The 16,128-nt window shown below is 39.6% G+C and overlaps 1 protein-coding gene across 3 annotated transcripts in view; it reads right to left on the bottom strand.

Moving 5' to 3' along the window:
* Positions 1-6,939: 6,939 nt before the first annotated feature.
* The window catches only part of LOC125029802 (cryptochrome DASH-like), a 9,906-nt gene continuing 717 nt past the window's right edge, over positions 6,940-16,128 (bottom strand). For all 3 annotated transcript variants that reach the window (XM_047619962.1, XM_047619963.1, XM_047619960.1), the window contains exons 2-13: positions 15,185-15,283; positions 13,916-14,088; positions 13,060-13,156; positions 12,749-12,876; positions 12,285-12,433; positions 10,714-10,876; positions 10,294-10,419; positions 9,747-9,850; positions 8,964-9,121; positions 7,806-7,925; positions 7,367-7,540; positions 6,940-7,138 (exon numbers count right to left, since the gene is read on the bottom strand). In XM_047619962.1, coding sequence (XP_047475918.1) covers positions 7,049-7,138; positions 7,367-7,540; positions 7,806-7,925; positions 8,964-9,121; positions 9,747-9,850; positions 10,294-10,419; positions 10,714-10,876; positions 12,285-12,433; positions 12,749-12,876; positions 13,060-13,156; positions 13,916-14,088; positions 15,185-15,253 — 1,551 coding nt within the window. In that variant the 5' untranslated portion in view covers positions 15,254-15,283 and the 3' untranslated portion in view covers positions 6,940-7,048. The remainder of the gene's footprint in view (positions 7,139-7,366; positions 7,541-7,805; positions 7,926-8,963; positions 9,122-9,746; positions 9,851-10,293; positions 10,420-10,713; positions 10,877-12,284; positions 12,434-12,748; positions 12,877-13,059; positions 13,157-13,915; positions 14,089-15,184; positions 15,284-16,128) is intronic.

The following is a 16,128-nucleotide window of genomic DNA, read 5'->3' as shown; positions in this document are numbered from 1 at the left end:
ACCACCACTGAATGTCATGTCCCACAGAACAACAGAGTGCACTTGTCGGTACATCTTACTCCCACACTTTATCACTAGGGTCATAACGCACCCGTTGCCCCTTATCACCTCTACTCCGGCATTGCCAGGAGGGTACTGCCGCCTCTCCTCTTTCCCCTCTTTTCTCCTCTAAAGGACTTAATTAAGACTTCGTTCCTTCTTTCTCTTTCTCGGCGTCTTCGTTGCCATCGTCGTCATCGATATCTTTATTGGCCTTCTTGGTCGTTGTCTTCCCTCCCTCTCTTTCCGCCCTTTCCTCCCTCCCTTTCTTTCCGTATTTCTTCCCTCCTTCCTTACTTCTCTCTCCCTCACTTCTCCCTTCCTTCTCTCCCCCTCACTTCTTCCTCCCCTTCTCTCCCCTTCCTTCTTTCTCTCTCCCTCACTATTCCCTCTCCTCCTCTTCCTTCCTTCTTTCTCCCTCACTTCTCCCTCCCCTCCCCTCACTTTCTTCTCTCTCCCTCACTTTTCCCTCCCCTCCCCTTCCTTTTTTCTCTCTCCCTCACTTCTCCCTCCCCTCCCCTCCCCTTCCTTCCTTCTCTCTCCCTCACTTCTCCCTCCCCTCCCCTCCCCTTCCTTCCTTCTCTCTCCCTCACTTCTCCCTCCCCTCCCCTCCCCTTCCTTCCTTCTCTCTCCCTCACTTCTCCCTCCCCTCCCCTCCCCTTCCTTCCTTCTCTCTCCCTCACTTCTCCCTCCCCTCCCCTCTCCTTCCTTCCTTTCTTCTCTCTCCCCTTCCTTCCTTCTCTCTCCCCTTCCTTCCTTCTCTCTCCCCTTCCTTCCTTCTCTCTCCCTCACTTCGCCCTCCCCTCCCCTTCCTCCCTTCTCTCTCCCTCACTTCGCCCTCCCCTCCCCTTCCTTCCTTCTCTCTCCCTCACTTCGCCCTCCCCTCCCCTTCCTCCCTTCTCTCTCCCTCACTTCTCCCTCCCCTCCCCTCCCCTTCCTTCCTTCTCTCTCCCTCACTTCGCCCTCCCCTCCCCTTCCTCCCTTCTCTCTCCCTCACTTCGCCCTCCCCTCCCCTTCCTCCCTTCTCTCTCCCTCACTTCGCCCTCCCCTTCCCTTCCTTCCTTCTCTCTCCCTCACTTCTCCCTCCCCTCCCCTCTCCTTCCTTCCTTTCTTCTCTCTCCCCTTCCTTCCTTCTCTCTCCCCTTCCTTCCTTCTCTCTCCCCTTCCTTCCTTCTCTCTCCCCTTCCTCCCTTCTCTCTCCCTCACTTCGCCCTCCCCTCCCCTTCCTCCCTTCTCTCTCCCTCACTTCGCCCTCCCCTCCCCTTCCTTCCTTCTCTCTCCCTCACTTCTCCCTCCCCTCCCCTCCCCTTCCTTCCTTCTCTCTCTCTCACTTCGCCCTCGCCTTCCCTTCCTTCCTAATCTCTCCCTCACTTCTCCCTCCCCTCCCCTCTCCTTCCTTCCTTCCTTCCTTCTCTCTCCCCTTCCTTCCTTCTCTCTCCCCTTCCTTCCTTCTCTCTCCCCTTCCTTCCTTCTCTCTCCCTCACTTCGCCCTCCCCTCCCCTTCCTCCCTTCTCTCTCCCTCACTTCGCCCTCCCCTCCCCTTCCTCCCTTCTCTCTCCCTCACTTCGCCCTCCCCTCCCCTTCCTCCCTTCTCTCTCCCTCACTTCGCCCTCCCCTCCCCTTCCTCCCTTCTCTCTCCCTCACTTCGCCCTCCCCTCCCCTTCCTCCCTTCTCTCTCCCTCACTTCGCCCTCCCCTCCCCTTCCTCCCTTCTCTCTCCCTCACTTCGCCCTCCCCTCCCCTTCCTCCCTTCTCTCTCCCTCACTTCGCCCTCCCCTCCCCTTCCTCCCTTCTCTCTCCCCCACTTCGCCCTCCCCTCCCCTTCCTCCCTTCTCTCTCCCTCACTTCGCCCTCCCCTCCCCTTCCTCCCTTCTCTCTCCCTCACTTCGCCCTCCCCTCCCCTTCCTTCCCGCCTCCTTCGTCCCTCCTTGTCTCCCCTCCCCCCTTTCCCATCGAGAAAACCCCCTTCCTCTCTGCCCAAACTCCCGAAACGGCAGCTTAAGCTTTTTCCTCTCGTCTCGACCGACGCCTTTACCGATATGGTGGCTGGGTTCCGTCGCCGCTTTTGTAGACGGATGAAAGGGACTACGTAGGACGTCTGAATGGGGCGCTAGTACCTCCGGGTTTTAGTTTGTGTTTTTTCTGAAGGGCTTATAGGGATAGTGTAGGATGTAGTTTGTACTGTTTGTGTATAATGTATTAAGCACTAAGATTACATTGCGCACTGTGTATATGCACGTGTCTCCTCCTTGCGTGCTCTTTGGTTGTTTACGATGTGTGCAGGACTATTTATTTATGCGATCTGTGACACACGCAAGATTGTCAGAGTATATACAGTACAGTTCATACGAACAGTTTGCCTGCTCTATTCTACAATATTATGTTTATATTCATTACTGTAAATCGGCTGAATTATCATGGAGGGCTATTATTATGCATCTGAATGTGTTGGTTTCGTCAGCTTACTTGACATTTCCCCCCGTTTTTATATGACAAGATTACGTAACTGTTGCCCATTATCCCTTCATTGCCTCACATACATAACATCTTTGTGTTAATATCCATCCCTCTCCCTTCATCTTTTCCTCACTTCAATTTCAGTGTGTACTCAGTACAAGATGCATTCGTGATGCACGTGGTGGCCATGAATTAGTTCAATTAGTTCGTCTAGCACGCCCAGTCAAGAGTTACGCGCCGCTGTGGTGTCCGGTTTCCGCTTTGTGTTGCTTTCTTGGAAACATGAACGGTTTGTTTGTTATTTCGTTTTGGGGAGACGCGGTGGCGCTGATATGACGCGCGCACGATTTAGTTTTGTTGCTTTTTGTTTTTTCTTTTTGTTTTTATGTAAAACTCATAAGGAATTCTCGTAATAAGTAAAACCGTTGACACAATGGGGTGTCACCACGTAGGGTTCAGAGAAGACAGACAGATGACGTCCGCAAAGAAAATATAATATTAGACCTTGAAGACTGTACACAAAACGACTAATATCGCCTGCTTCTTTGGTGTTGGTTAGATCCATTGTTTGACGCGTTTGGTGTACTCGCACTATCTCCGCCGCGCGCGTGTGTACTGAGGTCTGGGTTTGTGCATTTGTTGCGTGCGAATAACATGAAGCTAAATAACATCGTGTATTGCTTATTAGGGTAGGATGTGGGAGGGGTTCGGTGCAAGCAGTGAAATGACACTATTATAGGTATAGGAATGATTGTACGTGTTCGTGATAAAGAACGTGCAGTTAGTCATTTAAAGGCCGTTTGCCAATTTTCAAGGACGCGTCTGATTTGAAAACAGTAAATCTGCCTGCCCCATTTATGTCTATATCGGTCTTGCATTTTGAATAAAACTCTCCAAAATAGTACCTTTTCGTTGAGAAGAAAAAAATTGTGAATAAAAAAGGTCATTTGTCATTTCTCAAAATAGTCAATTCTGTTCTAACCCAGAATGGTGATGGCAATCAGCTTAGTTTTAGCTACAGTGGTCAAGAAGTATATTCCAACAATAACACTTGTTCGACCATCGTTTTCAACTTCTTACTGATCAGCTGGTATATTTTCCTGCCTGTAAGATGGAGTTCCCTGTTGATGGATATCTTGTGCTATTCCGATTGTAATTTTGAAGCCAACATAAACAAATCGGGGTGCGCATGGAAATTGTGAGCGAAGCTGCAGTGTCGTCCTTCTGTTGTCTGCTGTAGGTCTTGCCTTTTTGTCCTATTACACTGGATGTATGGGAACTGCCCTGGAATGTGCACTTGGTGGTTCATTCGCTACCCTACATGTCTTGGAAATATTGGATGAACTTTTGGATATCATTCCGCCTCGGACCTTAAGTGCATTGATGATGGCCATGTCATTATGCACCTGGGTAAGTGGGACATATGCAAGAGCAAGTGAACGCCAGATCCGCATGAAAAAATGCAGGATTTTGTAGCACATTGTCGCCAAAGCCAGTCCCTGAATTCGTCTCCAAGCTGACTGACCAAGGTGGAAGTAGCAGCTTGAGGGAAAGGGACAGCGAAGACAGTAGTTGTTGCCCTATCAAAATCTGTCTTGCTTGAAGCAAGATTGTATCATCAGGAATGCTATTAAGCACTTCGCCAAACACTGTATTGTACAATTATTGATTTCTGCCAGGTAGGAGAGCTAAAACACATTAGCTGAACGCATCCCTATGGTATGCTCGGAGACAATACAGCTGCACATATCTGACAACTTTGAAAATCCCGTCGACAAACCAATGTTTTGCACATACCAAGAACTGTGAAGGTCTCGATCAGCAGTGAAGAATGCCACTCAATCGGCTCCTTACAGAATAAGGGTCTTACAAGACCGTCATATATGGTGCCAACTCCCTGACACCCGCATGCAGCTGCGCCCGTCTTTAGCATATCCACCGTCGGCTGGAGATCCGCCCAGCCGATTTCCATTTATTGAAGTGTACAAACGATTAATGTCTTTTAGATCTTTTAACCATCGGTATCACTAATTATTTCTTGTGAATATTATTAAACTTATATTTTTGCAGTGGTGACCATGGTTATGTAGTTTGACACTCGGCCTAACTAATTATTGCAATGGGATGTAGGATGTAAAGAGGTAAGCAATCGATCGTTATTCATGAGCGATCCTTTCATTTACCCAAGTCATATACTCATTTAATTTATGTGCGAGTTATATTTGTTTCATGAATAAATTCGGAATGTTATAAATGTGCGAGTCGTGCTAGTAATGAGCCTTCTTGATAAAACATTTTACATAATATTTAGTAGTGCATTATAGACCATTATTATAAGTAATGAGGTATTAGTTGGTTTTACATTAACACGAATGCATTCCTAGTCGACATTTAATACAGAAAACGGGAATGTCGCAGATTGACGATAAACTATCAAATTTCGTAAATTCGTTACATGGCTCTTTACATCAATCTTCAGTTTTAATGCGTAGGACACTAACTTAGCATATATCAAGCATATATGGTTGGTTGCTAGGGTGTAAAAAAGGAGCAGGAAATGGTGGTGTTGGTTTTATTATCTGTTTGTTTAACTTGTCTATGAAGGATATAAGTCCCTTTTTGTATGATAATACGAGGTAGCCTGTACCAGTCGTGAGGTGAATGAGTACTTGCAAGAGTTACTGTTGGTGTGGCATGTAAAAAACTTGCTGTTGTGCATGTGCTGCTTGTAGGTATTTTTGTTTGATAATTTTATTTTTTGTGATCTTGTCCATGATTAAGTTTGTATGGTTGTATTCGTGTCTCGAGCAAGTCTATGTTTTATCTAGTGTTGTGTGAGATATAACACCAGGAGTATGCGTGTAATTGTGTGTAATAACCATAGATGCCTTAGTATTGACCTGCTTCTTAGTGTTGGGCTGTGAGCGTCAATGTGATTCCTGGCGTTTGTGTATTGTGTTTTCAAGGATTTTGCATACGATCGATGTGAGAAGAGGAGGCCAAAATTTATCGGATCTACGCGGTCGCCTGTTTTGAAAAAAAAAAAAAAAAAAAAATACGTGGTATCGGAGGAAATTTGTAATAAGTGATTAGGTGAAGATTAAAGAACAGGGGCTTGGTCAGGACCAGTAGCTGCTATGTTTACGTCCTGTGTCATTAGTATCTTCAGTGCGCCGTCAGTCGATATCTCAAGAGGGAGAGGGGATATTGGAGGGTAAGGACTGCCGTGTTAGGTGTATTAACGTCATCGTGTGGGAATACGGATTGGAAATCGGTCTTCGGTCTTCTCTTCAAATCCGTGAATGCCGTTAGTGTCTTGCCTGTGCGACTTAAGATCTTGAAGTGGTCAGGGTTGTTTCTGACGTTATTTGCAGATGGGTGGAAACGTATTCGTATTCCGCTTTCTTTGTCTTTGGAAAATGTTTTTAAGAAATTGAAAACGGTCTGATTTTTCTGGTGCGCTATGTTTTATTGTATTTATGCAGCATTGTCTGCATAGATCCCTGGCGAACTAAGAAAGTACATGCCTACTTGAAGGATTGATTTGTTACCTGTGTTTTTCCATGAATGTGAGTATAGTGTGTCTAACCCATTTGAACCGGGTTCTGAACCTTTCACGGGCGCGCCCAGTCCGGGCAAATCCCATGCTCCACGTCCCCACTTTGAGCAAAACAGGGTCACAGAGTCTTAATCTTTTGCATTGATTTTTTGGTCTTGTTATTAGGATCCATTTATAGGGCTTGCAAAACCCATTGATATTTGTTGCTTTGTGTCCCTTCTGAAGTGCACACACATGTAATTTCCACAGAGGAAGGTAGTTGCCTCTTGGCTGTTTTCTCCATTATTTCCACCGTTATCTTCCTCACAGAGGACTTCATACCTGCCCTCAATTTCTATGGATTGGTCTGTGGCCTTTGTCCCGTTTGTGGGCAGGGTCATTATTCATTGAACACACAGGGTCTGATGAGACTGTCCTATGTAAATACACTGCCACACACACAGGTCGCCCACATGTGGCCTCTTGGTACATCTGTGAGCATGATTAGCTTTAGCTTTCACGATATATGATTTGGATCACTTTACTTTCAGGCCTAATGATGATGTTAACATTATCACACACTGGTACAATAAACAGCTGGCAGGTTTGTGAAAACGAATCCTTTAAGGACAGGTCCAAATAACAAGAGGTCACCATCCAAGTCCTCATGCTATGGTGAGGAGACATTGACTGGAGAGGTGAGATGGTAATGCAGAAGTTGGAGCATAATGAAAAGGAGTGCAAAATGAGTTAGGGTCCGAGAATCAAGGGAAGACTTAGAAATGGAGCCCCACAATATAGATGGAGGTTTGGTGTGAGAACCAAGTATTTTGTTTTGTATATATGGGTGGTATGCGCAAACGGTAAAATACAACGAGTCATTACATTTATAAAGAAAATAACGAGGATAAAAAGGGGTTTTATTGTTCAAAAAGCAATAAAAAGTAAGGTACATCAAATATATGAAGACAATAAATAAAAAATATAAATAAAACAATACATCAAAATATAAGAGTTACTTTCTATCTCCACTGAAATAGAAATCTATACCACGCTTCTGGCCTGGTGGCACCCATCCACCTTTTTGTTTCTTGTTGCTGTTGTTCTGGAAAAAAATAAGCTAAATTAAAACTAATACAACTAAAAAGAAACATATTCTCTGTAAATAAATAACTATTCTTTTCATGGAATAAGTTTATAATCAAAACTTAAATTGGGCTCCTTTATGAAATTCGTTAGTGACTTTTGTCGATATATATCTAAAAGAGCTTTATTTTTAACAAAAATGTCAACAATTATTCAGGAGGATATTCTCCCTTTTACTGATATTTACCATTTTGTGATCATGGCGTCCCCATTCTGGCGCAATGACAACAGGTTTGGGGTAGTCTTCGCCTAAGGAAACTCCGGCATTTGTTAATTCTGCAATGTTCATCTTCCATGGGGTGTGGATTCTTCCATTCTTAATGTTCTTGAGTTCTGGGACCCACACACGTATAAAGTTACCCTGAAGAACAATTTTTACAAATGTTAGTTAAGAATAACAACTGTATGACCTTTAATCTTTGATAACTGGTAAAAGGAGAATGTTAACACAATAAAAAAAAAACAATTCAATTCAACTATTTTTGTAATTAACAGATTTATGTGCACTTTTATTTATAAAATAAAGGACAGTTTCTCATTGTATTAAATGTCAGTTTTTGAAATGGTTATGTGTACTCTAATAAAAAGCAACTAAAGAACATATAAGAAAACAGGCTTTCACTTACCTCAGGATCATAATCCAATCCTTGCTTGACCATGTTGAACTTCCTGTTTTCCCTTGGGTCATTTCCAATACCTGCTGCATAGTTCCAGTTGCCATAGTTACTGCACACGTCATGGTCAAGCTAAAGGAGGCAAATATCAGAGAGTAAATAACACAAGCTTATTTACAAAAAACTGGGCTTAATGTGTGAGTCATGTTATGTATTCTTATCTGTATATTCCCTAAAGTCAGCTGAATTGAACATACATAATTATAACAGAGACAGAGAGCTGCCAAAAGGTTTGATTTATAAAATGCACACATTTACATGTTCACTATATCTGAACCCAAAAGTGATTTATGTTTTTCCCCTCCTATCAGAAAAGAGAGAGAAAAAGAAAAGCCAATTGTTCAAAATACAATGGAATCCATCTTCTTTCCCCAATCCCGTGCTGATTGTTGTCATAGGGGGAGGGGGGGGGGGGCTTAGAAGACTCAGACTGGCCCAATGTACAGGATCACCTCTACCTTGAATTTCAGCCCTCAACTGATTTTGTATGTTTTTTTTTCTTTTCTTCCTTTCCTTTTCTTCATTCCCTTCTTCTGTCCACTAATCCTAATCATTAACTGATTTTAAAACCCTTTTCTTTATACTGCTACATGTCCTTTTATGGCTAGCACATTTATTTGTTTTAACTATTAATCATTCTGGGAATCCACAAACATTGCCTTATGAGGAGGGGGGGGGGGGTTACCCTGGGGCTTCAATCCCAAGCCCCACCCTATCACTATAATCTGAATACGCCACTGATGATCTTTTTAAAAAATAAATACTCTTACCGCACTACCAGCGAGGATGGCATGTCCAAACCTTTGTGCCAACAGTGAGTTAAGTTCGTCTTTACACATACATGGCTCTAAAAGTACTTGGTCACAAAGGAGTCCATTACTTGTACTGCCCACCTCACCTGTTTACCATTTTCCTTGGTTTTCAGAACCATTCTTTTTTGTCTTATATTGCTATTAATAATGTTAATGACAATATAAAAACTATATCTATAATAAAAATATCAAAAGAAAACTTTGACCAAAGAAAACTAAAGTCTATACACAAGTGATTATAACCTCTTCCAAGCAGCAGGGGCTATGTTAAGACCAACAAAGAAAAGAAAAAACTAACCAATTGAGATTCAAACCACTCGGCTCCAAGTCTCCAGTCAAGACCCATGTCTTTGAGGAGGAAGGAGGCGACATTCTGGCGTCCACGGTTACTCATCCAACCGGTTTCCTTCAGCTCTCTCATGTTTGCGTCGACAAAGGGAACTCCAGTTCTTCCATCTGCGACAATAATTAAGTTGCTGCTATTGTATTTAAGCATAATTATTTTTTTTTTTTTTTTTTTTTTTTTTTTTTTTTTTTTTTTTTTTTTTTGATATACAAGATTTACAAAACCTTTCTAAGAATAATGAACCAAACAAGGCTGCTGTTTCTTTCTTTTTGTTTTTGCTATAGCACTGCAGGTAACTTCTACTGGTACTATTTTAAAGAATAATTTCTATTTTTCTAATGGCATGCTCTTTTAAGGAAAAATAAGCCTAAAGCAAACGGATTATTAATGATTATATTATCACAATTTGCCAAAGCAAATTAAATTTTGCTCCGACTTTTTTTATATTCAGTGTACAGCATGGACAATGAATTCAGCTGATCTAAAAAAGGCTCCTTACACTTACACGTGCATTTTTAAAATCTCTACATTTATAGTAAGTCATCTGTCATGATGAATGATGATGATTGATGATGATTGATGATGATTGATGATGATTGATGATGATTGATGATGACTGATGAGGATGACGATGACGATGACAATAAGGATGAGGATGAGGAATATGATGATTATAATGATGAATGGTCACCTCCACCACAAATCCTTATATGATCTCTCAATCCTGAACCTTACTTTTCCACATCTCAAAGAGCTGAGCATTCCGTTTCCATTGGACCTTCTTCCCCATGATGCCAGAGGGGTAGAATACCCTGTCTCCAAATTTCATGCACACAAATCTGGAATCATAGAAACATTTTCATCATTTAGAGAAAAAAAAAAAAAAAAATTACAATCTTACATAAATCTTAAGAAGTGAATTTTAAAAGCAATCTAACAATGGAATCCTGAATATTTTGGTATGGTTATTGTTAGCTAATGAGAATTATATATTTTTCTAATGAAAATGCTTAGGTATATTTATTATAAACAATAAAAAAAATACATTTAGTCATCCATCTTATTCTTTGTATTTGAGAACAAATCTCAACGGTCTTTGAAACACTAATTTACTACTTTTTTGGCAATTCTAAATTGTGTATCTTTTTGTCTCATTTTATTTCCTTATCTTTATATCGTGAAAAACAAAGAATGTGATAACTTCGTACCCATAAAAATATAGTTATCCAACATTTTCATCTTTTTGGTTTTGTGGCCGAGAGATTTTGTCCATTGGTCTTACCTAAAATAGTCTCTCCAGATCATTTCAAATATCACCCAATATGTGCTCTTGTTAGCAACTCTCTGGCTCTCATATTTCTTGATTTCGTTAAAGATGAAACGTGGAGACAAGCAACCATGTGCTAGCCTGAAAAATGGTTCAGATACAGAAAATATCTCAACATATATTCTTCAACTAATTCAAAGTAATGTACATTAACAATTCAAATCCATAAAAAAAAAAAAAATGTACTTCAATACTTATATACATAATCACTATCTGCAAAAATGTGTTCATGGCTTATATCATTAAAAAAAAAATCTGGCAGCTCATGCCCATTAGCATAATTATAACCTCTAATATAAGCTATACAATATATCTAAGTAATATTTATGCTTCTGGAGAAGATGAATATCATTAACATAACAATAAAATCCTTACCATGGACTTAATTTTGTGGAATAAGCTTCACCCAGGAGACCATTTCTTGTCTCCTTGTAGTTAGCCACATTGTTGGTGTCCCAGAAGTAATTCTTGACTCTTGCTAGACCAGCTGTCTCTCCTCCAGCAAAGGGGAAGGCAGTTCTGTTGTCCATGGGCAATTCTGTGGGTGACAGAATAATTCCAATCATAAGGCACAGATGTTGTACATGTGTGTGCCCCTAATCCCCTGCTCGCTTTTGTTGTGAGGGGCTTAGGAGAATGTCTGTGCTAGGGAGAGGTGGAGGGGAAATAATACACTTGTTCAATCTTCTTTCACATTGAGTAAAGTAAAATATTGATGAAAAAAGGAGATTAATGAAGCAATGTATTTAACTCAATGCCGCTGGGGATGGCACGTACATACATGTCATGCCCATTGTCATTGGGTTAACTAAAGATAGATACACAGAGAGTGTGCCAAGTTGTTCATAATGTTGCATCTTCTTTACTGTGGCAGCATTACAGACCCATTTATCATTATATGAGATGGTCCCTCTCATATAACAATAAAATCCTTACATCTGGCAGCATGAGCTGCCAGATTTTTTTTTACAGTGGTGTTACTGCAATAGGAGCCTGATAGATAGACTCTACAGTTTTGTAATCATTGTTATTTTAGAAATGCTATGCTACCTTATATCACTTTCTGCTTCAAATTCCTTTAACAACACATACTTAACCCATTGCCACTGGGGAAAATGAAAAAAATGGGGAAAATGCTGTGCTCATTTTCTATATTTTCTGTGAAATGTCTCTACACATAGATGGCTCTGCTAGTGCTTAGCCTTACCTGATTTCACCTTTCTTTGAATTGGCTGGAAAATGTATATTTACTATTGCTATGAATATCAATGGTGTTATTTTAGGAGACATAGACCAAGGCCTTATGTTGGGGATCAGCCCTGCCTGGGACCTCAGTCTTTCCTTATCCCCTCTACCTTTTTCTTCTATTTTTCATCCCCTTCTTCAGTTCACTTATCCTTGTTGTTAACTCATATGTATCCTTTTCACCACAACAATTAATCATAATGCTATATTTGAGGACTTTGCCCCCAAGCCCCACACTATTGCTGTATAATGAAAAAAAAAAAAATTGTCTGAAGACCAGATTGTGGAAATATACTGTAATGAAAAAAAAAAAACTGGCTGGGGGATGGGAATGACTTGCCATGAGTGCACAAAGCTTTTGGAGAAAGATTAGACTCAGTGGCTAATTAGGAAAGGGCTCTTACATTATTTCTTCTGGTAAACGTGGGTGGACTATACCATCCATCAGCCACAGCTGATGGATGGTATTCCTGCCTGCTGTGACTGACAGCACAGGGTGCATTTGTGCATTGGGCCTACAAGCCACATACCCAGGACAGTCACCACTCAAGTAAACCTAATGCTTGGATACTGCAGGCAGTAACGCACCTGAATCCAACAGGTTCAGCCTGTAATCAGCTAGCGAAAATTTGGGCTTTAAAAATAAAGGGAAAACTAAAAAAAAAAAGATATGGAATGCACAAAGCCGTAAAAACACCAACCTTCTACTCCTAGCTTAGAAAGTGTGGGTATTTCCCCCACATCGAGATTCTCAGGCAATGGTTTCAACTTGTCGGGCATATTACACACACCACGGACTCGGCTCTGGGCTTCAACTGCTTTACGGAAGTTGGTATATGTGTCTGGGACTCTGGAAAAACAAAAGTTTACATCACTATCACCACTTTCAAAGGATGGATGAGCTCAGTTCAAATACCGTAATTCATCAGACTATATCAGGTCCTACCATTCTTGCAGCAAATTAGAGACCTGGTTTTCATATTATAGTTTAAGTCTAATAGATTTTGAAATAAATATTTCTCAAGCTAAAGCCTAGAGACCTGGCTTTCTTTATACAGTGTAAGCCTAATAGATTTTGAAATAAATATTTCTCAAGCTAAAGCCAGATTCTATCATTATAACATATAAGAAGAAAAAGTATATTCGCAGTACAAAGCAAACTCACTTATTAATGGGGAATGGCAGATCTGTCTTGTGATAGAGAGTGGCACCCCAAAAGGAGTGGACATTAACACCTGCATCCTTGCACCTGTCGCGCACACTTCGTTCAACATCTGTCTCCTCTTTCGTTACCTATCGAGAGTTATGGAATAATTTCCAAATTAAAGATAATGTGTAAGAAGATAAAAAAATTGCATGTGTAGATTCACAGTTAATATACAAATATGTACAGATGATTTTAAATTGAGTTTTGAGTACAAGTCCCTAGCTACATAAATTACAATGATGATAAAACATATTACAAAAGTTTATTACCTCTTCTTGAAATACAAGATGGGATGTAGTAGCAGCAACAGATTTAATCAGAAATGGTAGCACCTCTTCTGGTTTACCTAATCTCACAATCAGGTCACTATAAAAGAATATATATATATTGTAGAAAACCTCTTCAGGGAAGCATTTAAACAAATGCACTTCCAGTAGTCTAGAGAGAAAAATAATGAAAAATATATGTACAAGCCCTCCTTTGCCAATTATTATAAATATGGCAATAAACAGATATTTTAACATTTTCGGAAAAAAAATTGTGCAAATCAATGTTTGAAATTACACTACATTCAATTCAAGATATGATGAATTGTAGATTTTAAGAAACCTGTATGAATTTACACTAAAATGAGTAACAGCAGGTTTTTGAAACACTAGTTCATTGATTCCCAACCTTTACACCTTGGAGGAACCCCTGCAATAATTTTTCATATTCCAAGGAAGCCCAATATATAATAGTCTACAATATTTATTATAATTGTACTGATATGTATGAGTATGATGAAGTCTGGAAAATGTTTGCAACATGTTGAGTAGGAATTATCAACTAGAATCACTGCCATTTTGTAATAGCACATAATAATCATACAGTTTCTTGTAGAACCCCTAGTGATGGTAAATGGAACCCCAGTTGTGAATCACTGAACTAAATATATACAAGAACAATAGATAGCAAGCTTAATGAAATACCAATTAACCTGTAGATATAGGAGAATACGTGTTTCAAACACATAAATCAATTCAAGAGAGATAACAGATTGCAGATTTCATGAATCGTGAAAGTAAATTCGCAATAAAATTATACATTTCAGATATTATGAATCACTCAAAAGTCAATGCAGACCTTCCTCTGTTCCTTAGTGTTGCCTTTAAGTCCTCTACACTCTCCTTGAGGAATTTTGCACGATGAGGTCCTGTCTTGGGAAATTCAAAGTGATAGGTGCCCTTGAAATGCCTCGGATCAAAGCAGTAGACTGGGACCACATAATCTGCATTGATATTTGCCTTTGTCAGAACCTGTTAAAGTGAGAGAAGGCATTATTATTATAATAGTTCTTTTTTCTTTTTCTTATTTGTTTTAATCTAGTCACCTTGGAGTTATGTATTGTCTACTGTAGTATTTTGTGAATTTTGTTCCACAAGCGCTCAGCCAACAAGGAGTCAATTAGCGTCCTAGTGATGTGCCTGATTTCCCCATTCCTTGAATTTGTAGAATTTTATTTCTAATGCTATTAATATCAACTTTGTTATTTGTGCTATTGACATCATGATCATGTTACTGAAATACTAATAACAATAAAAATAGTAATATAACATAAAACAATCTTTTTGGAAACCAAGGAATTGTAAACAGGTGAGGTTCATAGGAATAGTAATTGTCTCCTTTGTGAATAACCAATTGTAGAACCACCTCTGTGTAAACAAAATTAATAAACTAGAACTACTGTAGATGTGACATGTAATTAAACCATCCACATCCAAAGGGTTGAGACATTCCTTGAGTGAAGAAAATGAAATTGCATCTTCATAATATCAACAAACTGATTAGACTTAGACATATATCACATCTTTTATAACTTAACTTTTTAGTTGCACATTATTTTTATCCTTTACCTAGCTTTGGCATAATTTATATCTTAGGGTTATAACATCTCTTGAGCAAATATAAAAAATCCTGAATAAATTTAATGACAGAATATAAAAATAAAATAAAAACAAAATGGAATTTAAAATTTGTTGCACAACTTTTAGGACAGAAATATAATTAGACAATAATATACCAATGAAGTCAATATAAGTTGTACCATGGACTTAAATCTACACTTTTTTCCCCTATATAATGGACTTCAAGTATTTTCTTCAACATTATTTGTTCTTGATGCATAACTTTACACTCTCAACAAAAAAAGTAAAACATAAGTATACTATTGTCCTCCCAGAAGCTACAGTATCAGCATAATAAACTTCTCAGATCAAGAGCTGATAATACATCACAAAATGATCTATAATCATATTTCCCAATGAAGAACATAAACATCAATTCAAATGAACTCTGCAATGTAACATCACCATGATCTCCTTCAAACAAAGGGCGTCAAAGTGTTATGTCTACCTCATTATCATGGTATCGAAGATCATTCCTTAACCAGCAAAATGCAACAGATTTGTTTGTAGAAGCCATCTTCCCTGGTGTAACTTTGCCACTGGATACCTGAAAGAGTAAACAATCTCTTAAAAAAGATGCACTGGATACCTGGAACAAACAAACTTCTACAAAAGACTTGGAAATAATGTTATAATAAATTTATAAACACAATACATTTTCTTTGATTCCTATTGATTAGTTAATTTTTCAAATCCCATGTTTTAGCATTACAAAGTACCGATACAGCCTATTAAAATCATAACATGTAACTACCTGTCAATTTTACATTACACAATTCTCACTTGCAACACAGATTAACTTAAATTTTCGGACAGGAGTACACTAATCCTAGATTAGTAATTTGCAGTTCTACACCAATTAATATTGCTACATATCATTTTCACAACAAATTTAGGATGCATGTTTCAAATGAAGTCTACTGCTTGAACTTAACTTGTTCTCCGGCTTTAGCACTTTCCCCAGTGCCTTTTCAACCACCTAACACATTAGACAATGTTGAAGCTACAATATACAATATACAACCCTGAGTGGACAAAAATGTAGAACATATTTACCACTGAGCCTTCAGCTTCTCAACACATAACATGTAGAGTTTAGGGTAATTTGGTTAATCTTTGAGGTACGAATGATCTAAGCTTATAAAGGACGAAGGGTTGTAGTCCATGGTACAAAAATTAATCTGCAGACACAAATGGTATAAAGAAACAAGATCACTGAAAATGCCACTTACAGCCTAGGCCCACTCAATGCTCCTCAGTTTTAGCTCTATCTTGTCAAGCATTCTCATGTGAAGACAATGTTTGCCATGGGTGTGTTTGGAGGTAGCCCACCCCCTATCAACCCTCCCCTCAAGCAGTCTCTATAGAGCATGCCCAGTCATGGCATTTTTT

This window comes from Penaeus chinensis, chromosome 10 (genome assembly GCF_019202785.1).
Source record: "Penaeus chinensis breed Huanghai No. 1 chromosome 10, ASM1920278v2, whole genome shotgun sequence".
In the NCBI taxonomy this organism is placed as follows: Eukaryota; Metazoa; Arthropoda; class Malacostraca; order Decapoda; family Penaeidae; genus Penaeus; species Penaeus chinensis.
Note: the sequence above shows the minus strand (reverse complement) of the source record. Positions and strands in the feature narration are given on the sequence as shown.